General features: G+C 39.7%; 1 protein-coding gene across 1 annotated transcript in view; it reads right to left on the bottom strand.

The window, feature by feature from the left end:
• Positions 1–237: 237 nt before the first annotated feature.
• LOC114107192 (cadherin-related family member 3-like) overlaps positions 238–23201 on the bottom strand; it is a 56863-nt gene continuing 33899 nt past the window's right edge. The window contains exons 9-17 of the mRNA XM_027954547.2: positions 21257–21359; positions 16930–17028; positions 13426–13658; positions 6239–6410; positions 4592–4833; positions 2942–3141; positions 2175–2194; positions 2007–2071; positions 238–342 (exon numbers count right to left, since the gene is read on the bottom strand). Coding sequence (XP_027810348.2) covers positions 238–342; positions 2007–2071; positions 2175–2194; positions 2942–3141; positions 4592–4833; positions 6239–6410; positions 13426–13658; positions 16930–17028; positions 21257–21359 — 1239 coding nt within the window. The remainder of the gene's footprint in view (positions 343–2006; positions 2072–2174; positions 2195–2941; positions 3142–4591; positions 4834–6238; positions 6411–13425; positions 13659–16929; positions 17029–21256; positions 21360–23201) is intronic.

The following is a 23201-nucleotide window of genomic DNA, read 5'->3' as shown; positions in this document are numbered from 1 at the left end:
CTCATCTTCTAACTTCTCCACCTCCAAGGCTTTTACAGACCCTCCAGCAACTTCCTTCCTATTCCTCCCGAATCCTTGAGGAGTGCAACTGAGTAATGGTGACATCCCCCAAACATCAGTTGCCTCCCATGATTTAACTGACTGCTTTATCTGATCCCTGCCTGGCCCTAAAGGGGATGGCATTAGGACAGATCTCATTTTGCAAAGCATAATAACAAGCAATTTATTCCATATAGTTTAATATCCAAACAGGCAAAATTGGGCTTCACTCAAAAGATAATTAAGCACCATACCTGGATCAATGGCTTCTCCATCAAACATGGTCTCGTACACAATGGTTTCCTTTGAAAAAACAGATTGTTAGCAATAAAGTTGGCTTGATAAAATTAGTTTTGATATGTGTTGAATTCTTTGAGCAGATGACTTCTTATAAATTACCTCATCTTTCTAATCTATAGAGTGCTCAGCCTAGGGACCAAAACTTCTGGGTGTGCTTATCTCCTCCCAATCCCATCCCCCACATCAGTCTACTTGCCATGACCCCTGTTAACTCTGGTCTTTTTTTTTTTTTTTAATTTCCCACATTTTGCAGCCAGGGGTACCAGGGATTGAACTCAGGGGTGCTTAACTACTGAGCCCCATCCCCAGCCCTTTTTTGTATTTTATTTAGAGACAGGGTCTCGCTGAGTTGCTCAGTGCCTTTGCTGTTGGCTGAGGCTGGCTTGGAACTCACAATCCTTCTGCCTCAGCCTCCCGAGCTGATGGGATGATAGGTGTGCACCACCACGCTGGGCTTACTGCCCACATTTTTTGTTGGTGCATTATAGTTGTACATAAAGGTGGGATTTGTTGTTACATATTTATACAAGCACACAATATAACAATATAATTTGGCCAATATCATTTTCTAGTATTTTCTCTTCCCTTGTCCCTCCCCCTGGTCCCTTTCCTCTCTTCTACTGATTTCCCTTCCATTTCCATGAGTTCTTTTCAGTTCCTCTTTTTTTTTTAATGTGAAATTTCATCTTGATGAGAGGTATTACAGGTTACACTATGCCACTCCCCCAAATTCATACATTGGCATTCTAACCCCCAGTACCTAAGGACATCACTCCATTTGGAGATAGGGTTTTTAAAAAGTAAAATGAGGTCCTAGAGGCAGAACTTAATCCAATACAGAAAATGTTTTTATAAAAAGAGGAAATCAGGACATTAAAAGCAAAGACCACCCTCACAAACATGTGAGGACACAGCCAGAAGGCAGCTCTCAGCAAGCCGAGGAGAAAGGACTCAGAAGTACCAAACCTGCCCAACACCCTGATCATGACTTCTAGCATTGGGAACCATGAGAAATAAAGTTCTGTTGTTTAAGCCACCCAGTCTGGTATTTTGTTATAGCAGCTCTTAGCAAACTAATACAGGTGGTTAGGTGGCATCCATTTCCTAAGGGAAGAGGCAGGGGAAAGAAGCCCTGAATGAGAACAAGCTCATGAGACAATGTCATGGTCAGTAAAGACTCAGGTAAAAAGGTCCTTGGAGGCCAGTGGAGAGAAAAATTAGAGATGAAAACTAAAAATGCCCTTCTTTTCTAGCCTACATTTAATTTTCCTAGAACCAGTCTTACCCTGCTACACTTGGTTATGTGAATTATTCAATGAATATGAGTCAGCCAGTTTGAAAATAATTTGCGTGCTCTAGGGCACAGATTTCCCATCTGCTTAAAAACTCAAAGGTTGAAGAACTTATTCAGCTCTATCAAATATATAATTTATTTTCAAATATTGCTTTTATTTTTAACTAATGATGAAAGGTGCAGGATTTCCATTATCTAGAGTTGTTCTGGCTGCAGAAACAGATAAATTGAAATTATGTTATTTCCTTTCTTTGATGCTTGTGTCAATTTACCATATGTCTATATGGAACCTCCATTTGCACAACAACTATGAGGAAAATGTAGCGTGATTTTTTTTTTTTTAACCATAGAGGGATCACAAAAATGCACTTACTGTTAACACTTCTAATTTTTTACTTCTGCTTCCTGTAAAGACCTTTTCTTTCTGATTATTATCCCCTGTTCCAAAACAAATAAACAAAAACAGGTATCTGGTGAGAGGCACGTTAAAAATCACACAATTTAAGGATAATTGTGTAACAATTGGCAATCTATATCTTACCTGCAATATACTTCATTCGTCTGTAGAGAAAGAAAATTTGACAAAATATCAGCTTCATTATGCTAACACATGGTGAAAAAAATCGATTTCATTCAATAATCAGCACATGACTATTATTACATCATCCTATATTCCCAGGAAAAAAATGAAATATTCTATGAGGAATAATAAAATGGTCTGCATCAACTACCACTACACACTTAATACACCATCAATAAATTCTATTTAGTTAATGAAAATTCAGTTCCAACTCTAATTTTGAAGCTATAATATTTTGTACCCTGAGGAGCTATTTTTGGATAATGATAAAAGCAGCTTCATTCTATACATTTTTTGGATTTTTCTGTCCAGCGTCAGACACATGGAAAGACACACAGATGCTCAGAGAGGGTACCTGCATGGATTACTCATCCTAGGCTCACTCCCAGCAATGGTCAAACAGCTGTCCATCAAAGTACTTGCAAAAAAATAATAAGGGAGAGTTGTTTATTTCTAAATGTATTTGTTTAAAACATCTTCCCACCGAAAATCTGTTGCAAATGTTCTATGATAGAATTCAATAATTTGTTGTTACTAAAAAGAAAGGTCCCCAACTGTTTCTGGGATGGAGTGGGTTTGGGATCATTGGTGAAAAGGGTTTTGTATCCCAAATGCTTTCCTCTGTGCCCCACAAAAGCAAAATTAGACAGAGCCCTCAGATTGGAGATCACCGAACCTCAATTGATTTTAACTCTTCACTCAAAAAGTTAGAAAAAAAAATCACATACTTGGATCTGGACTTGGAGACTTCTTTGGTCATTAAATGACAGCACTCCATAATGTTTCCATATCTCCAAAGCAGAAAACACACCCAGGAAACCAATCCAGCAAAGAAAAAAGCCATCAGAGTGAAGATGAAAGGAATGTACCAGTCCCGGGATTTGTATGTGTTGATAGCTGTGTACACGATGGTCAGACCTTTTCTTTGCTGGGAAAATTATTTCAAAGCAAACAGAGCATTAGTTGGTGTTTTCAGAGAGCATCTGTTCACACACACAGTAGCATCCGCACAGAGCCATAATTCCACACAGACAATGGGGTATTGACTCAGGCATACTTATTTTTATACTCCACAGGTGATACTGAGAAATACCACAACATAAAGAAGCCACCCAATTAAGAATATAAAGACTTGAATTGCTCAGCCATAAAGAAGAATGAAATTATGGCATTTGCTGGTAAGTGGGTGGAACTGGAGACTATCATGGTAAGTGAAATAAGTCAGTCCCAAAAAACTAGAGGAGGAATGTTCTCTCTGATATGTGGATGCTAATACACAATGGGAGTGGGGTAGAAGTTCATTGGGTTAGACAAAGGGGAATGAAGGGAGAGGAGAGGGATGGGAACGGGAAAGACAGTGGAATGAATGGGACAGAACTTTCCCATGTTCATATAGGAACACACGACCAGGGAAACTCCACATCATATCCAACCACAAGAACGGGAAGTTAGACTCCATGTATGTGTGATATGTCAAAATGTACTCTACTGTCTTATATAACTAAAAAGAACAAAAAATTTAAAGACTTGAGCTGCATTCAGTGACCATTCTGTGATCCTAAACAAACTATTTCTCTTTTTGCCCTCAGTCTTCCCATCCATAAAAGGGGGCTGAACTAGATGGTATCTGAGGTCCTTTTAGGTTTACATGCCCCCATTATCTGCTCCACATATAGTTAACCCTTTTGTGCAGTTCAAAGGCCAGTATATCTTGAAAATCATATATTCTGGTGAAAAGATTTACCACCTTTTTTTTGCTTCTATTTCAGAGGATAGAAGACAATAAAATATACCCTACACTGTTCAACAGAATAGACTTCACCTTGGGTGTCTCAGAAGCCATTCTGGAATTCTACGGAAACACTGCATATCTATTTTTTAAATGATAAGCTACTAGAGGGTCTGCTAAGCTTCACAGGGTTGGATTGAAGATGTGATGAGCAGATGAATATATGCCATGTGGTACTGTCCTGGCACTCTGTGGGTGCCCATGACCGTGCATAGCATGGCTGCTACAGAATAATCATTTAAGGTGCCTATTTGCTGAGAATTTAAATTGATAAAATGCATTGAAATTCACTGAATATCAGGCTTTTCTGGTAGGCAGGGCTTTCAGATAATTCAGACACAATTAGCTACTTAGGGGTCCTCTATGTACCATATGCCATTATCACAAATTCTTTTCCACCCATATCATTTATATGAACAGGTGCACACTGTAAAATGTGGCCCGGGTGGTTGGATGGGGGCAGAGCTTTCAAGTGGAAAGGCATTTGGGAGAAGTGTTGCCCTGATCAGACTTCTAACCTTCCTAAATAAAACTGGAATTTACAGTACAGTATTTTCTGCACAGAGACTCAAATTCTATAACTCTTTACTTCAGAACTTGTTGGGGGAGGTGGCGTATTGGCTCTTGTCACATAAATATCTATAATAGCAGTGCCTGTCCTGGGCTTCCTGGATTTGCCGTATTTCAGATTGTCATCAATTACGTGCACCACAAGATGGTACTGCCGCCGCGGTTCAGCTCCAGACTCAAACTTAAAAGGATTCTTCACGATCAATTTTGGAGTATTTGAACCTCGAATTGGATCAAATCCAAAGTGATTGTTCTCATTTCCTTTAAAAGGAATAATTGAAAAATCAGAATCATATTAAGATACATTGATCTCCTCAAGCGACTTTAAATTAGTATTTTAACCCCATAGGGGTTAAAATAAATTTCCATTGTATCCTGAATTCCCAAATCTATACATGGCTTTTAATAAAACTGAGATAAAAATAAGCAATAAACATAGTTGGTTAGAGAATACATTTTCAGGTTAAGATCATGAGTCTGATGTCCACACATGGCTAGCAAAGCTCATGCTAATGTCTAGCAATCCCACCTACCTGATTCCTCTTCCTTAATCTTCTACTCAGAGCTATTGCATTTATACGTTTATCTAGGTCAGTATCAAATGAACCAGTCAAACCACAGAGTATCTATAGATTCCCCTAAGTTGAAGTCTTCCCTATGGCCTTGGGGACATTTTTATAAACAAGATGCACATGGTCCCTTTCTTCATGGAGCTTATTAAGTTATGAAGCAAGGGGAATAGATATCAAAGTAGTCCTCCTAATTAATTGGCAATGTGTTTACTGATCTCCAGGCTCCTGTTCTTTTAGACAAATGAGACAGAAGTGGCCCCTGTGCTTTAAATTGGTCTCTTTTTTATGATGGTTCACAGTACCAAGTAACTTTTTTTTTTTTTTTGGTACTGGGGATTGAACTCAGGGGCACTCAACCACTCAGCCACATCCCCAGCCCTATTTTGCATTTTATTTAGAGACAAGGTCTCACTGAGTTGCTTAGCACCTTGCTGTTGCTGAGGCTGGCTTTGAACTCGAGATACTCCTGTCTCAGCCTCCCAAGCTGCTGAGATTACAGGCATGCACCACCACCCCTGGCCCAAGAAACTTTTTTTATAGTACTTATTGTAGTTCATAACTTTATAATTGTTGCAGTTACTATTAGTTTAATGAGCAATGAGAGACATAAATATAGATCCTTATCTGTCTTGGATACTTCTGTGTACCCATTTCCTAGCACAATGCTTGATATATCATTGGTTTCCAGGAGCTGTCTTCCACAGAAGACAAGATAGTGACTAAAGTTGATTTAGATCTGTGCAAATGCAGCAATTATATACCCAAAACATCTATCTTAATGGACTTGTATCTTCAAAGGGAAGGTGGCTGCTCTTCTCAGCCAGCACCATGGACAGCGGACTTAGCTCCTAGTGCAACCCTTAGCCTTTCCCATGCAAAGTACTTTGTGGTCAAAATATCCATGAAGTCACTGATACTCCCATTACAGGAAGAAATAAGTTAGATATGTAGAAATGAAAGTGAGGCCTTGAGGAAACTTAATGCTATAAATATAAACTTAATCATTTCTAGGGTTATGTATCATGCCTTACACAATATAACTAATGTCAATTTGACACATGCACATGATTAAAAGAAATAATTAAATCATCCACCAGAAGCTATCTCAAAGCGCATTTCAAAATCTTGTGAATCTCTGTCATGACAGCTCAGTTTGAAGCCATTGACGTTTGTCCCAGCAACAACGTTGTCAAAAATGACGGCCTTAGAGAGATAGGGTGTGCAGACAGGTGCTTCATCATTCTCATCTTCGATGTCAACAGTGACCTGTCAGGCGATGGGGAGAGAAGAAACATCACATCCACATCGTGTGACTGTTTGTGCACAAAATCAGAAATAAGCAAAACTGGGTAGAGACAGATCATTTGGAATTATTAAATTAAAAAGTCTCCAATTTTGAGTTTGCAGAAATGTTCCTGCAGATTTGGATTCTGGCTGTCAATCAACTAGTCAGTGGTTTATTATTTCCTGGGTCAACTGTGACATTCAGTGTAGCCATTACGGAGAGATGTGGGCTCATTAGAGGAACCTTCGGAAGGCTCGCAAATTATGTAAATGATGACAAAAGGAAAGCTAAAGAACAGTGCCTTGAAAAGTTGTAATCCCTTGAATGCTTTAAATAGCTATGCTTAATGGCAAACATCTTTCTTAACGAAGAGCCTCCTCTTCACTCTTCCTTGAAGTCTGGTTTATTTTATTGGTAACAATACGATCACTTCAAATATGCTCTGACCTTAATCAGAAGGTGTTATCAATCTTTGCTTAATTAAAACACTATACACCAGGAAACTGACTTACCTGGGAAAAGATCAAAATATCAAGGATTTTAAAATGTCAGTGATCGAATGAATGCTAGTCAACCTAGAAAGGTTACCTGCCCACCTCTCAGATGACTCATAACTTTTTCAGCAACATTCACAGAAGAATCCCGGGTGTGCCTACATTTGCAAGTTTTATCTTTTCAAAAATGTTTTCTGTAATGTTTTAACCATGCAGCTAAATTCTTAGGGAGTCATTCATTCTTTAATGCTGCTTCTATAGATTGAATACTTGTGCATCCTATTTAATGTGAGGTATTATAAGTACATGGATTTTAGGGATATTTCTGTGATATAATGAAAATAGCACTGGACTTGGACTTGGAACAGAACTCTTGATTGAAACCTGGGTCACCTACTAGCTTCTTTATTTGGTGTAAGCAGCTTAACCTTGCTTTTCTCAACCTTTAAATATAAGGTCTCTGTGTGTGTGTGTGTGTGTGTGTGTGTGTGTGTGTGTGGTTTTCAGATGCTTACTTCTTTTTTATTTGTTCTAATTAGTTAAACATGACAGTAGAATGCATTTTGACACAATGTACACATACAGAGCACAACTTCTCCTTCCTCTGGCTGAACATGGTGCAGAGTCACACTTGTAGTGTAATCATACATGTATATAGGGTAATAATGTCCATCTCATTCCACCATTTTTCCTACCCCCAACACTCCCTCCCCTGCTCTAACTCCCTTCTGCCCAATCTAAAGTTCCTGCATTCTTCCCTACCCCTGCTCCCAATTATGGGTCAGCATCCACTCATCAGAGAAAACATTGGTCTTTGGTTTTGGGGGGAATTGTCTTATTTTAGCCTGATATTCTCCAGATCCATCCATTTACCTGCAAATGCCATAATTTCATTCTTCTTTAAGGCTGAGTAATATTCCACTAAAACACAAAATCTTAATCCCTACCATCCTATGACTGGCTGGGGGCACAAATTCATTCCTTTCAATGAATATTGATTCAACATTTTCTATGTGTCAAGCACTGGCCTAGACATAGAAGCTACAGAAGTGAACTGAACAAAGTCCCTGACCTCTAGTGGTGGAGGCAAAGCAATAAACACACTGGCAACTCTATTAGGCAATGTCATACAGTAACTGATGCTATGTGGTCAAGGATATCGAGAACAGCTAACGAGAACTAAGGTGAGACGGTGTTCAGAGAAAGATTTGTTTTTGACCCTTTCTCCTATGTGTGTGTGTGTGTGTGTGTGTATGCACACACGAAAGTTCATGCAATGGGAGATTTACTGGGTGTTCTATTCAGGGGTACTCTATGACTGAGCCCCGTCCTTTTTATTTTATTTATGCATTTATGCATTTTTTGAAATGAGATCTCACGAAATTGCTATGACTGGCCTCAAAGTTGTAATCTTCCTGCCTAAGCTTCCCAAGTCACAAGGATTAGAGGAGTGCACACCACCCCACCCAGCTCCCAGCTCCTATTTCTTCCCTAGTTCCCCATATTTGATATTTGTCCTTTAAGCAAGTATGAACTCATGAAGTACATAGTATTGATGGTGAGGTTTTTGCTTTGCATCAAAGATATCACATTACAAATATATTTTTAAATATTTTCAGTTGTAGATGGACACGATACCTTTATTTTATTTATCTATTTATTTTTCCGTGGTGCTGAGGATCAAACCCAGTGCCTCGCGTGTGCTAGGCAAGTGCTCTACCACTGAGCTACAGCCCCAACCCCGACAAATCTTTTCTGTTCCTATTTCTCCCACACAATGCCCTGTCTGTTCTTTCTATACTGCCATTTCCAGAACTAGTTTGCTATTTCTTCTTGATTCTTAGTACTCCCTAGTATGTATCTATTACTTATTCATTCCCCTAATGATGAGCACATGGATTGCTTCAAATTTCCACCATTACACACAATGTAAAAGGCCTTTACCTACAGGTTTCATTGGGGCAAAGATATTAAAGTGATCATGTGAGCCATGAAGGATATGATTTACAGTCTTAGCGTGTTTGAGAAACAGCAAGACGTTCACATGGCTGGATTGGAGTAAGTAAGAAGGAGAGAGCTAAGAGCTGGTTTTAATTAGCTTTTTTCACTGTTGCAACTAAAAGACCAACCAGAACAACTGTAGAGGAGGAAAAGTTTATTTGGGGGCTCACAGTTTCAGAGGTCTCAGTCCATAGACAGCAGGCTCCATTCCTCGGGGCTCGAGGGGAGGCAGGACATCATGGAGGAAGAATGTGGTGGAGGGAAGCAGCTCACATAGTGATCAGGAAGCAGACAGAGACTCCACTCTCCAGAGACAAATAGAGACCCCAAAGCCACGCCCCCAATGCCCCCTCCTCCAGCTACACCCACCTGCCTCCAGCCACCACCCAGTTAATCCCATCAGGGGTTCATTCACTGGTTGGGTTAAGGCTCTCACAACCCAGTCATGTCTCCTCTGGACTTTCTTGCACTGTCTCACACATGAGCTTCTGGGGGACACCTCACATCCAAACCATAACTAGAGCTGAAGATGAAGAGGCAGCCAGAACCAGGTACAGTGCTGAATACCTTTAATCCCAGCAACTCAGGAGGCTGAGGCAGGAGGATAGCGAGTTCGAAGCCAGCCTCAGCAAAAGCCAGGTGCTAAGCAATTCAGTGAGACCCTATCTCTAAAGAAAACACAAAATAGGGCTGGGGAGGTGGCTCAGGGTCAAGTTTAATCCCCAGTATCCCCCCGTCTCCCCCAAAAAAGCGGTAGCTAGAACCTAGATCGTATAACCCCACAGATCTTGCAAATGATGTTAGAGCCTTGCTAAGTGCAATGGGGAACCAATGAAGAGGTTTGAGAAAGAGGTGATTTGTCTTTTAAATGGATCCCTATGGTTACTGTACGCAGAGTAGAATGGAAGGGCACACAAAGAACTGGAGGACTTATGTGTTGAGCCTGCTACACTAGACCAGGTAAGGACGATGGTGACATAACCAGGTGTCATAGTTTGGATGTGAGGTGTTCCCAAAAGCTCCTGTTAATGCAGGGCTTATCATAGGTAAAATAATAATAATAATAATTTGATTGTGTATAACCCAATCCCTTCTTCCTACTTTGAATAGAATGACCTGATGGGATGGGAACTGAAGAAGGTCGTCACTGGGGATGTGTCCTGGAAGGGTGCATCTTCCCTGTGGCCCTTCCCCCGCCCTCTGCTTCTGGGCCCCACCATGAGCTGAGCATCTCTCCTCCAGGGTCCCATCTCCTCTCTCTTTCTCTCTGCTTCATATCCACCATGATGTTCTGCCTCAGCTTGGGCCCAGAGCCATGGCGTTGGCACCTGTGGACTGAGAACCTCTGATCCCATGAGCCAAATCAAACTTTTCCTCCTCTGAGTTGTTCTTGTCAGGTATTTTGGTCACGGTGATGCAACCTACTGGTAAAACATCAGAATTTTAGCAGTCGAAGGGTGGGAGGTGGAAGGATTCGGGACATTTTGAAAGTAGAGAGGATAGAATTGGTGGCTTTCTTGGAGAATTCAGAGTACCTGATAGTGATGAAGGGCCCAGACTTAATCCTACCTCTTTCAACTGAGTTCCCTTGGATACACTACTTAACTTCCACACCTTGGGAACAGAATTCATCCATCTGTGAAAAAGAATATTAGAGATTGCCCCCATGGAATGGGATTGAGGAATAAATGAAACAATCAAGGACATATCATATTACTTGATGTTTATTAGATTCTTAATAAAAAGTGGATGGGACAATGGTGGTGGTGGTGATGATAGATCCCCAAACTTTGGAAACTACAGACCAGTCTCCCTTTCCTGAACTCCTCTGTATCAACGGCTTGGCATTTGCTATGGGCTCTTTAACTTTTCATGTATTAAAATTTTAAGCTCCCCACGGGCATTCAGGGTACCTTAGGCTTCTTTGTAAACCAAGTTATTGTTCGTAAACACCCAATAAATATTCATTAAAAGGAAGAGGGAATGAACATGTCCCTGCTTTGCATTTAGGCAAAACATAAATTCTTTTTATAAGAACAGAGCCACTTGAAATTTTTTTATTCGATCTGCTTTCCCTTCTGCTCATTCGTAATAAGTGAATGATTATTGCCGGTGGTGTCATTCTCTACTATTTGGGGAGTTCATAAATGTCTACTGGAAAAACTGCCACAGGCAGTTCACTCTCCTAGGTATCATCCCGACACGACTAAGCCACATAATTCCAACTTCGTGACTGTAACTCAGTCCCTGCAAAAGTCACTCTAATTGTTGACGTGAATAGATCTGGTGTTTTCCTCACCATGACACACATAAAACCCAATAACCACAAAAACAGAAATCTGGGGGGCTCTGTACAGCGGGGGGTGGAAAGGTACAGTGACTCACCAGGCCACACAAGGCTCTCATAATTCCTTCATCGTATTTCTGTCTCTTCTCCAGTGACAAAACCTTGTAGTGATTAATAACACACACCACACAGTAAATTCAGCAGCACTCACTCCTGGTGTCTTCCAAGAGTCCTTTGATGTTGCTACAGTAATTTAGAGGCCCACACCTTCCCTCACTCTGAGGCCAAGGGAATGCACCATGATTAACCACTGTCATTGTCAACATCACCCTCACTAAGAAGCAGCCTGGGTTTGAGTGTGGTTCTAGAAACTTTGTGAGTATCCTCAGGTATGTTTCCTGAACTCTGTGCCTTGGTTTCCTCATCTGTCGGGTGGAAATGATCATAATATTGCCTGCCTCACACATTTAAGATGAGGGTTAAGTAGATGTGTATATGGAGATGGAGATGACCTACTCCTAGGATAAAAACTGGCTCATGCTAAGTGCTCAAGGTATATTTGCTATAATTACCAGTTCACTGATCCAGTGAGAAGGACAGGAGTTAGTATGTCCTTCATTCTCAACCAAGTCTCTGACTTCAATCACAACATGCACAATATCAAAGAAAACATGAGAGTGAAGAGAGAACCTACAGAAAGGTAGGAAAAAATCCTTCCAGTTACTCTTCCAACGAGGGATTAATATCCAGAATATACAAAGAACTCAAAAAACTCAATGCTAAGAAAAAAAAATGAACAAATGGGCCAAAGAACTAAATAGAAACTTCTCAAAAGAGGAAATACAAATGGCTAGCAAATACATGAAAAAAAAAATGTTCAGCCTCTCTAGCAATCAAAGAAAGGCAAATCAAAACTGCACTATGATTTCATCTCACCCCAATCAGAATGGCAATGATCAAAAACAACAACAATAATAAATGCTACAGAGGATGTGGGGACAATGTCCACTCATATATTGCTGGTGGGAGTGTAAATTAGTACAACCACTCTGGAAAACACTGTGGAGACTCCTCCAAACTCTAGGAATAGAACCACCATCCAACCCAGCTATCCCCCTCCTCAGTATATACCCAAAAGAACTAAACTCAGCCTATCACAGTGAGACACCCATTTCAATGTTTATAGCAGCATGATTCCCAATAGTCAAATTGTGGAATCAACGCAGATGCCCATCAACAAATGAATGGTGATGGACTCAGCCATAAAGAAGAATAAAATCAGGGCATTTGCTGATAAATGGATGGCAATAGAGAAAATCATGCTTCTACGTGAAATAAGCCAAACTCAGAAACCAAGAGCTGAATGATTTCTCTCATAAGTAGAAGCTAGAGAAAAATAAGGGAAAGAAGGTGGCAGGAAAGGAGCTTGGATATCATAAAGATTTAGGATAGATTAGTAGTGTTGGGAGACCCCCGGCTTCAAAGACTAACTTCTCCATCCCCCAAGAAGAGCCGTCCAATGGTGAGCCCTGCTGGCTCACATGATCCTTACTCACCAATCAGACTAGCCCTGCTGGCTCACATGATCCTTACCCACCAATCAGAAAGCACCCCAGCCAACTGTCAAACCCTTCAACCATTAAATTGTCATTAACTGTCAAATCACCCCAGGCTCTATAAATATGCAGAGCTGTTCCTCAATAAATGGGCATTTTCTCCAAGGGCAAGCCTTGATTGTTATTTCAGGTAGAGTAGGAGGAGAACAAGGAAGAGAGAGGAAGGAAGGGAAAGGGGTAGAAATACGGAATGAAATGAACAATTGCTTGTTGCCTACATATACAAATGTACCAGAAGAATTTCACCTGTTCATATATTCAGAAAATAGTAACCAGAAATTAATAAATAAAGGAGTGAAAGGAAGATCAATAGAAGAGAGGAGAGAGACAGGGGGAGGGAAGAGGAAAGAAAAAGGGTGGGGAGGAGGGGGATTGAAATCAAATTCCTTGTATGTGTAATTTTGTCAAAATGAACCCAAATACCATGTTTAATTATAATGCTATAAAAATATAAATAAATAAATAAATAAGACAAATGCAAAGGTTCTAGAACCTTCGAGAAGTAGGAGACATTTGTAAGCTTCTCCATTCCCGATGGCTATTCTTGTTGGACCATTCCCATTAGAACAAATTAGAACATAATCATCTCTCTACTTACTGTGGTCACTCCTGTGCGAGGATGAGCTGTGTCGCAGTCCACCGCTTCCACGGTGAGGTTGTATTGCTTCACAGACTCATAGTCCGGCTGTGTGGTGAGTTCGATCATTCCAGAGAGAGGGTGAATCCAAAATCTCTGGACCACCTGGATGTCTCCCTTGATTATCTTGTAGGTCAGACAGTTGGGTGGGTAGTCTTCATCAATGGCGGTCACTCTTCCAACTTTGTGGAAGGCTGCCAAGAAATTGCAGAGGGTTCATTCTTCTTAGGCGCATGCATTACCCTCAAAAGTTGAACCTGCCTTTGATCTTCAGATAGTTTCACAATTTCTCCAAGGGAGAACCCAGATCCCTTTGGACAATGAAATGTGTTTGAAGACTCCACCTCTATGTGATAGGAGGCACATTTAGAGAGAGTCTGTGGCTACTTTAAACCATGTGGCATAAGTCAAATGATCTGAGTTTAAAAAATAGCACAATACTACTAAGCTTAGTTAATCTTAGTATTATGCTAAGATTAGCATCAGATACTGGTTCACAGAGCAGGCTCTTAAACCAGAAATCAGAGGTTCCAAATCTCAGCCCTGTCACTTGAGAGTATAATTCATTGGCTATTTCTATATCCTCTCTGGACTTTATATTCTTCATTTACAAATTAGGAATAACAACAGTATCTTTCATACATTCTTGTTGTGAGGAATGAATGAGTTAAAATAAATAAAGCCCTCAGGGTAGTGCCTGGTACACAGTAATATACTAAATAATTAGATAATGATTCATACACATTCTCTCGTTGAATCTTCTCAACAGCTTGACAATATATATACTACTACTATCTCCATTTTACGGTTGCCACATAATCCTCCCCTCAGGACTGTAACTTGGTCCACGTGAAAGTTATTCTGGTGGTGACTGCACCTGTTCTTTTACTTTGAGAGCATGCTCAGGCTTGCTGGTTGAAAGACAAGGGAGGAATCATGATCCCAATCACTCCCAGACAAAGCCAGGACAGACAAAGCCAACTCTCACAATTTTGAGCAAGTCCCAGAACATGGGCTTATTGCTATATTGCTCTAATTTTTGTGGAGTTTGTTGTAGAGCATACTGGTGGTAATAGATTACAGTTAGGCTGGGTTTACCTCCAATCACTTTCAATTTAAATCATAAACTCCAGAGCAGATACTTTGCATTCTCCAGTTAGTAAAATACTTCTGAGCTGTGTTTGGCTAGCCCACAGATAGAAATGTAGGACATTTGGGCTGCTAATAATCAAGAATAAAGAATGTTAGACCCTGTCTCTAAATAAAATAGAAAAAAAGGGCTGTGGATGTGGCTCAGTGGTTCAGTGCCCCTAGGTTCAATCCTCAGTACAAAAAAAAAAAGAATAAAAAATTGTGATGAAGAAACCATTTCATGAGCTGTCTCTACCATCTTGGGCAAGCTCATGGATTTCTTTCTCTGATGGCCTCCTTCTGCCAAGATTTGTGAGTCTTTGACAATGTGCATAATTTAAGCAAGAATTGACCACTCAAGACACCAAGAACAGAGAAAACACATTCATGAAAAAGAATGTCTTATATGGCAATTCCAGAGTATAAACAATCCAACCTGTTGCTTGTTGGAAATGACCATCCTTAAGAGGAAGGAGTCACCACTGACACAAGACCACACAGAAGAGGGCACAGGTGAAATGGCCATCTCTATTATATAGTCCTGGCTAACATTGGAGCCATTTTCACATTATACCTGGTTAAGTATAATGAGAAGCTTATTCTTCCGTAGGTGTAAAATTAACCTTTCAATAAAAATGGAAAGTTATCTTGAGCATCTTTAGCTGAATTTTAAAATAGAGTAATTATGAAACCTTGTAACTCTGCCAAACTTCCTCATCAAAAACTGCTGGAAATGAAATAAGTTTTCCCTTGTGACTCACAACCCAGAGTGATTTAATTTTCATGTGTTTTCTTCTAGATCATTACTGATAAAAAATTTATTTTTGCCTATGCCAACTCCCCTCCAGAAGTTTTCTTTCAATTTATCACATACCATCAGAACATTTTTCTTTTTTTCTTTTTTTTACTTTAAATGTTGCTGATTCCCATAATTTTATTAAGGGAAAAAACTTCGTATATATCTCAAGACACATCTAGGTCCCCAATGCTAATAAATTCAGTGTGAGAAAAGACTCCCACCTTAATGAATTTTTAAAATGTCTTCAAGATCTATAGGCTAAATGTTTGATATTCTGAGTACAGTCTGTGTTCAAGGTGGTTTTAAATTTGCAATTTACTCCTCAGAGCAAATCACCACTAAGTTCTGATGATCCTCTGATAAATACCTCCTTGGAAAATCAACACTATGCTAATTTCATTCAGTTTATGTACACTAGAGGCAAAGGTAGAGAAATTTCTTGGGGGTGGGGGGTGCAGGGGTACTGGGGATGAACTCAGGGGCACTTGACCACTGAGCCACCTCCCCAGCCCTATTTTGTATTTTATTTAGAGACAGAGTCTCACTGAGTTGCTTAGGGCCTCGCTAAGTTGCTGAGGCTGGCTTTGAACTCATGATCCTCCTGCTCAGCCTCCCTAGTAGCTGGGATTACAGGTGTGCACCACCATACCTGGCAAGAAATTATTTTTAAGCAAGAAAAATATTTTAGCACATTGTACATCATAGATACTCCATTCAGTAAATGTTACTGGTATTATTGTTATTGGCAATGATAACATGGCTATTTTAGTATGTTTCCTGTAGTTAGCATACATTCAATTATGAGTCCTCAGCTCCTTGAGATAATTATTGTAATCTTCATCTTACAGAGAATTCTCAAAGGTATGTAGAGATTATGTGACTTGTCAAAGGTCATTTAACTAGTGGTAGCAGGGACAGATTTGAGTTCAATCCTATTGGACTCCAGTGTGATTTGATTCCAGTACACAACTAGTTCCATCCTTGAAGTACTGAAATCAAGCCTGGAGGATGCACCCTCCAGAGGTGCTGAGGATACATTCCTCTCTTAGATGTCAGAAAGTGTAGATGTCACTTCTGCTGCCCTTTCCAAATCTAATGCTCCCTGGTCTATGCTAACAAATATGTCCTCATTCATATCTAATTTACAACTGAGATAGATCCCTAACCATGATCTTGACTCCAGACCTAAAGTTTTGAGCTCAACTCTCAGAAGACTTTTAAATTGCATCAGAAATGACTGCATTGCCCCTACTTCTTTAGACCTGGCCCTAGTTTTGAGGCAAAAGAGAAGTGGAGTGAAATAAACTTAATACTGTAGGTTTATCCCTTGCAAAAATCCTAGATCTGATCTCAAGGGAGTCTTTGGGGGAATCATCAGGATGATACATTGAAAATTCACTTGCTCTCTGAAGATGCTCCCTCATCTGCTTGCATTCTGGAGATTTCCATGGTCTGATTCTATCAATCATTCCCTTGAGATCTGATGGTGTTTCCTTGTGGATGCTTGTACATGATAGAAGCAAGGGAACTCTTACCTCCTGATGTTTCCAGAACGGAGAATGAATAGTGTGCAGCTTCAAACACGGGGCTGAAGTCATTGGCAGGAGTGATCTCCACGATGATTGTTACAGTGACTGTGAAATCAAACAGTGACCAGATAAATGCTTTGTTGTGGATAATGTCATCGCCGTTTTATTCTACAAACCAGCAAAACAGGCCCCAAGATGCAGGATTAGCAGAGGATTCTGAAACTACAACAGGATTCTCTTTGCTTACAAATGATCCCTGTTCCCAGACTGTGCTCTCTAGAGAATTCTAGTGCTAGCCAAAGCAATTTTGTCAAAGACATATAATGCACTACATTTCATATTCTATTTTATATAATAGATATGTGTGTATCCATATATATCATATACAAGTGCATAATTATATTTTATATATATATAAATTTTGGGGGGTACCAGGGATTGAACCCAGTGGCACTCTACTACGGAGCCACATCCCCATCTCTTTATTTTTTTCTTTGTTTTTAGTTTATTTTCTAACTTATTAAAAATACACTTATTTTTACATATTAATGGAGTAGTATGTGCTTTATTTATTTATTTTAATTTGTTATATATGACAGCAGAATGCATTTCAATTTCAGAATGCATAGTACACATATATGTACTTGGGGTAATTATGTCCATCTCATTCCATCATCTTTCCCACCCCCACTCCTTCCCTCCCCCTCCTTCCCCTTTGCCCTATCTAAAGTTCCTCCATTCCTCCCATGTTCCCCGCCCCACATCCACATTATGGATCAGCATCCACTTACCAGAGAAAACATTCGGCACTTGGTTTTTTGGGATTGGCTTACTTCACTCAGCATAATATTCTCCAACTCCATCCATTTACTGGCAAATGCCGTGGTTTTTAATGCTGAGTAATATTCCACTGTGTATATATACCACATTTTCTTTATTCTATTCATCTACTGAAAGGCATCTAGATTGGTTCCACAATTTATCTATTGTGAATTGTCCAGCTCTGTATTTTTTTGTATTGAGACAGTTGCTTTGGACCTAATGAAATTGCTAAGGCTGGCTTTGAACTTGCAATCCTCTGCCTCAGCCTCCCAAGCAGCTGACTTTACAGGCATGCACCACCCTGCCCAGCTAGGGGAAATTTTTTAATAAAAGTAAGAAAATAATTAACATTTACCATGCAAGGTCACTGACTTGATATTGGGATTATTGTCTTAGTATCACAGGTAAGAAACTCAGATTCACAAAATTAAATCTGTAGCCAGTGGCCACAAAGCTAATAAGCAAATGAGTGGTTATTAGAACAAGATGTGTCTACCAATATCTCCCAAAATATCTTCTCTGAGATGTTAATGTTTCAAATACAAAAATCTTAAATTGAATAAAAAGATTTCTTTATGGCAAGACTTTTTAAAAGTTCCAATACACCCTTATAAATTTTGAATCCCCAGGTATACATAGCTCCACAAACTCTTTGACCATGGACTTCTCTCTTAGTAGTTTATCTTGTAGTATTTATGTTTTGAAAAATGCTTATATACATCTTCTCCTGAAAGTCCATGTCATATATGACAAACAGAAAATATAGTCTGGCACCCATACAACTTTTGCATCAGGAAATAAAGAATGCCCACAGATTCCCTGTTGCAAAAGTTCTATGGATCCCAGATTAAATTTTGGTATATCCCAGATACTTTGGTACATCTTATTACATGCTTTTTTTCAAGGGATAGAAGCTACAGCTTTCATCACAATCTCAAAGATGTCCATGACTCCCAAGAAAGCTCAGAGTGTTGTTCTATAAATAACGTAATTACAAGTGATTTAGGTCAAAGTCTATATATTTCCTTCAATAAATTCAATTTCCATGTTGCAAGAGCAGGTACCATTTACAGATCTGCTATCCTATGATTTTCCTGCAACCATAAAGACTCAACATTGTGCTAATTAGATGGCCCATAAAAACAGACTGAAGCACGTGTGTGGTGTTCCAAGCTCCCTTTATGAGCAGCTGCTGTGAATGTTTTGGGGTGTGAGGACCAGAGGGGATATGGATCTATTACTGGTAGAGATTTTATCTTCCTTTTCCAGATTGTGAAAAGGCTCAAATCTGGTGAGAGTGGCAAATTCTTTTTAGTTAGTTTGACCATAAGAATGAGTAGTAGCAAAGTACTCTGGCCCAGACCGAGATGAATGAAGGCAAGATGGGTGGGAATAGGAAAGACAGTAGAATGAACTGAACGGAACTTTCCTACGTCCATGTGAGAACACAACACAGGGAAACTCCACAGCACCTACAATCACAAGAATGGGATCCTAATCAGAATATGTTATCCTCTGGGTATGCATGATATGTGAAAAGGTACTCTACTGACATGGATATCTAAAAAGAACAAAGAAACAGGGGCTGGGGTTGGGCTCAGTGGTAGAGCGCTCACCTAGCATGCACGAGGCACTGGGTTCGATCCTCAGCACCACATAAATGTAAAATAAAGATATTGCATCCACTAAAACTTAAGAATAAATTTTTTTAAAAAAAAGAACAAACAAAAAAAGAATGAGTAGCTACAAGAAAAAGCATCCATCCTGTAAGGGCAGTTGGGCTACGTAATAAACTGTGGCTTAAGACTCTACTGTGGGAATCAGAGTGTCCACGTGAGAAAACCTCTGGGCACGCTGTCATGCTTAGGTCCCTGACTGCTGCACGTTGCTTCTCCATAGCTGGGTGATTTAGGCCTACGAATCACCTTTTCAAACTCAACTCCACTAAAATACTCTATCAGTGAGTCAAGATGGATTGAAAGGGTCCTAGGTGTGTCAACGGACACTCAGCATTAAGTGCCCTTGGGTTGCAAACATATAGATGCACTCCACACTTATAGGTCCATGAAAGACACAGCACTCTTTCCTTCTCAAGCCAACAATCCAGGCAACCACCACCAATGACTCAAAGTTGTCACAAGACAGGACACCCAAGTAAATGCCCCCCCACAATCTAGGCTCTCCCTACCAAGCATTGACAATCTACTGTTAAACCTACACTTGCCACCAAAATATCCACCTCTTGGACATCCTTAATGCCAACCACCTGATGGATTGCTTGCTACCACACCAGGTACAAGGACAAGGCATCCTTCACATTAATGAAACATGTAACCGAAAATTTTGAGAATCTCTATTTTCATAAATAACTCTGTAGCCAATAAATTCAATCCTAGACTGGTAATATGTAGTGAACATGTAAATGGCCCTTTGAGGGGCATTTGATGTGTGTGCTCATGAGTTCAACAATAAGCAAAGAGAAGCAGGTGAGAGGCAGTGGACTGGCCTCCCTCGTTCGCTAAGTACTCCTCTCTAAATACTAAGTACTCCACTCGCTAAGTACTCCACAGCGCGCAATTAAAATATGTATTAAACACTGGTTTGCAATTTGCAAATGATGACTATTAAATCCTCCAAAATGCCAGCCAAGGGTTTTATAGTCATAGAGTCTAGGTGAACTTAGTCTCACTACACCAAAGATCCATCCCACCCCAGGCTGGCCCAAAATGGTGGTGTAGTCACAAGAAAACTAAATGGCAGAGAGAGATAACCACAGGGTACTTTCATGTAGGGGATGAGCTGTGGGACTTGGCATGTGACTCATGACTAATGGCTCTACCTGGATCATCTAAAATAATTCCAATAAGATATTGTTTGAAATATTCTAATCATCTATATATTTTGATTATGTTTTTTGATGGTTGGGTTTTTTTGTTTTGTTTTGTTTTGCTATTTTTTTTGGGGGGGGGGGGGTACTGGGGATTGAACTGAGGGGTACTTGACCACTGAGCCACATCCCCAGCCCTTTTTTATATTTTATTTAGAAACAGGGTCTCACTGAGTTGCTTAGTGCCTCACTAAGTTGCTGAGGCTGGCTTTGAACTCACGATCCTCCCATCTCAGCCTCCAGAGCCACTGGTATTACAGGTGAGCACCACTATTTGTTGACTTATACCTGACTCTTTCTAATTAAGAGGTGATTGGCAATAATACACATGAAGTCATCCAAGCTTTAAGCATCAGTTGGGTTTGTCCACCCACTGCCCCTTCTAGCTTCAAGGGTCTCTAGCCAGAGCTTTATTTAAGAACTGTGTATCCTTTAAGTGCTGCTAAAGGGTAAAAAAAAACCTCCCAGATCTAATGCAAACTTCCAACAGAAGTCTAATTCTCCCCTTCCTCTTTTGCCTAACAAAAGTATCCCAAATATGACAAATCTTTAAATTTCAAAATCTAAAGTGAAGAGGCTAAAGAATAGGAACTTATTGCTCCTTGAAAAGTTTATCAAGATTACCTGTATGGGACGGACGCAGGTCATCAAATACTGAAATCATCATCTCATAGATATGTCCTGCGGCAACCACCTCTGGGTTCTCATAATCCAAATCTTGGGCAACCTTAGAGAACAACATTATTTCAGCTAAAAAGACCAATTTTTTAATGCACTTGTTCTAAGTAATAAACCACTCTAAAAAAGTCAAGTGTATGGTTATTTTCATTTCCTAGGGATGACACCCAAGACTGGCCGAGGCTGACACAGAAAAGTCAACGTTTTTGGTGGAACAAAGGGACATCTTGGATTTTCATCCAGAGAAGCTGACTTTTGAGAAAACATCCTGACAGAGTAAAACAAAAAACAAACAAAAAAAATTCAGGATCATATCTGGTCTTCATTTTACCTTAGGAAAAAATGTTTAAGAGGAAAAAATATTTTGAACAGGCTTTGGAAGTAATATAATATTATGAAAACAGAATTTATTTCTATTAATGGTAAACTTCATTGTATTTCAAAAATATTTATTGGGTACTAATTAGATGCCAGTTACAATCAGAGGTACTAGGGATATAGAAGTAAATAAGATGAGCCAGGAGTGGTGGCACACGTGGCTTGGGAGGCTGAGGCAGGAGGATTGTGAGTTCAAAGCCAGACTCAGCAAAAGCAAGGCACAAAACAACTCAGTGAGACCCTGTCTCTAAATAAAATACAGAATAGGTCTGGGGATGTGTCTCAGTTGTCATGTGCCCCTGAGTTCAATCCCCAGTATCAAAAAAAAAAAATAGTTAATATACTCAGCCATAAAGAATAATGAAATTATGTCATTTGCCTGTAAATGGATGGAGCTGGAAACTATAATTCTAAGTGAAATAAACCAGTCCCAAAAATCTAAAGGTCAAATGTTCTCTAGCATACAGATGCTAACCCACAATGTGGGGAGAGGGATGGAGAATGGAAGGTCACCAGATTAGACAAAAGGGAATGAAAGGAAGGGATGGGGGATGGGAATAGAAGAAACAGTGGAATGAATGGGACAGAACTTTCCTAGGCTCATATATGAACACACGACCAGGGAAACTCCACATCATGTCCAACCACAAGAATGGGAAGTTAGACTCCATGTACATATGATATGTCAAAATGCACTCTACTGCCACATATAACTAAAAAAAAACAAATAAAAAAATTTAAAATAAGTAAATAAATATGAACCCCTTATAAATGTACATATCTTGCCCTCTAATAAGAGCAACAACCAAACAGACAGTTACAACAAAGTCTATTAAGAGATGTACAACCTATCATGTGAATCCTTAGCAGAGAGAACTAAGCCAGTTAAGGTGGTAAATGAAAGCTCTTAGGAATAAGTGACATTTAATACCTAAAGATAATTATTCAAACATAGAGTTTAATTAGAGATAAGTGATGAATGGAGGTAGTTATTCAGATACAAAGGAAATATATGTAAAGGCCCAAATCTTGCCTGTAATCCCAGCAGCCCTGGAGGCTGAGACAGGAGGATCCTGAGTTCAAAGCCAGCCTCAGCAAAAGCGAGGTGCTAAGCAACTCAGCAAGACCCTGTCTCTAAATAAAATACAAAATAGGGCTGGGGATGTGGCTCAGTGGTAAAGTGCCCCTGAGTTCAATCCCTGGTACCACCCACCCCAAAAAAAATCATATTTACAAAACTTCCATCTTCATTCAAAGTTAATTATTTTTAAAAAATAAAGAACTCAAGAATCCTCTTGGTTCCGGCCTAAACTTCCAAAATACATAATATATGGAAACACTCAGCTTGTACCTTGTGGACTTCATCAAGAAAATGTGGGATGAGAGCCAAAGAAAGAAAAAAGTCATCAATGACTTAAGTTAGCAAAGGGATTTCTTCTAATCTTCTAAGGCAGAATGACATGCTGAGAAATTAAAAAAAAAAAAAAAAAAACATGTTCATACTCTGTCAATG

The sequence above is a fragment of the Marmota flaviventris genome, chromosome 1 (genome assembly GCF_047511675.1).
Source record: "Marmota flaviventris isolate mMarFla1 chromosome 1, mMarFla1.hap1, whole genome shotgun sequence".
NCBI lineage: Eukaryota > Metazoa > Chordata > Mammalia > Rodentia > Sciuridae > Marmota > Marmota flaviventris.
Note: the sequence above shows the minus strand (reverse complement) of the source record. Positions and strands in the feature narration are given on the sequence as shown.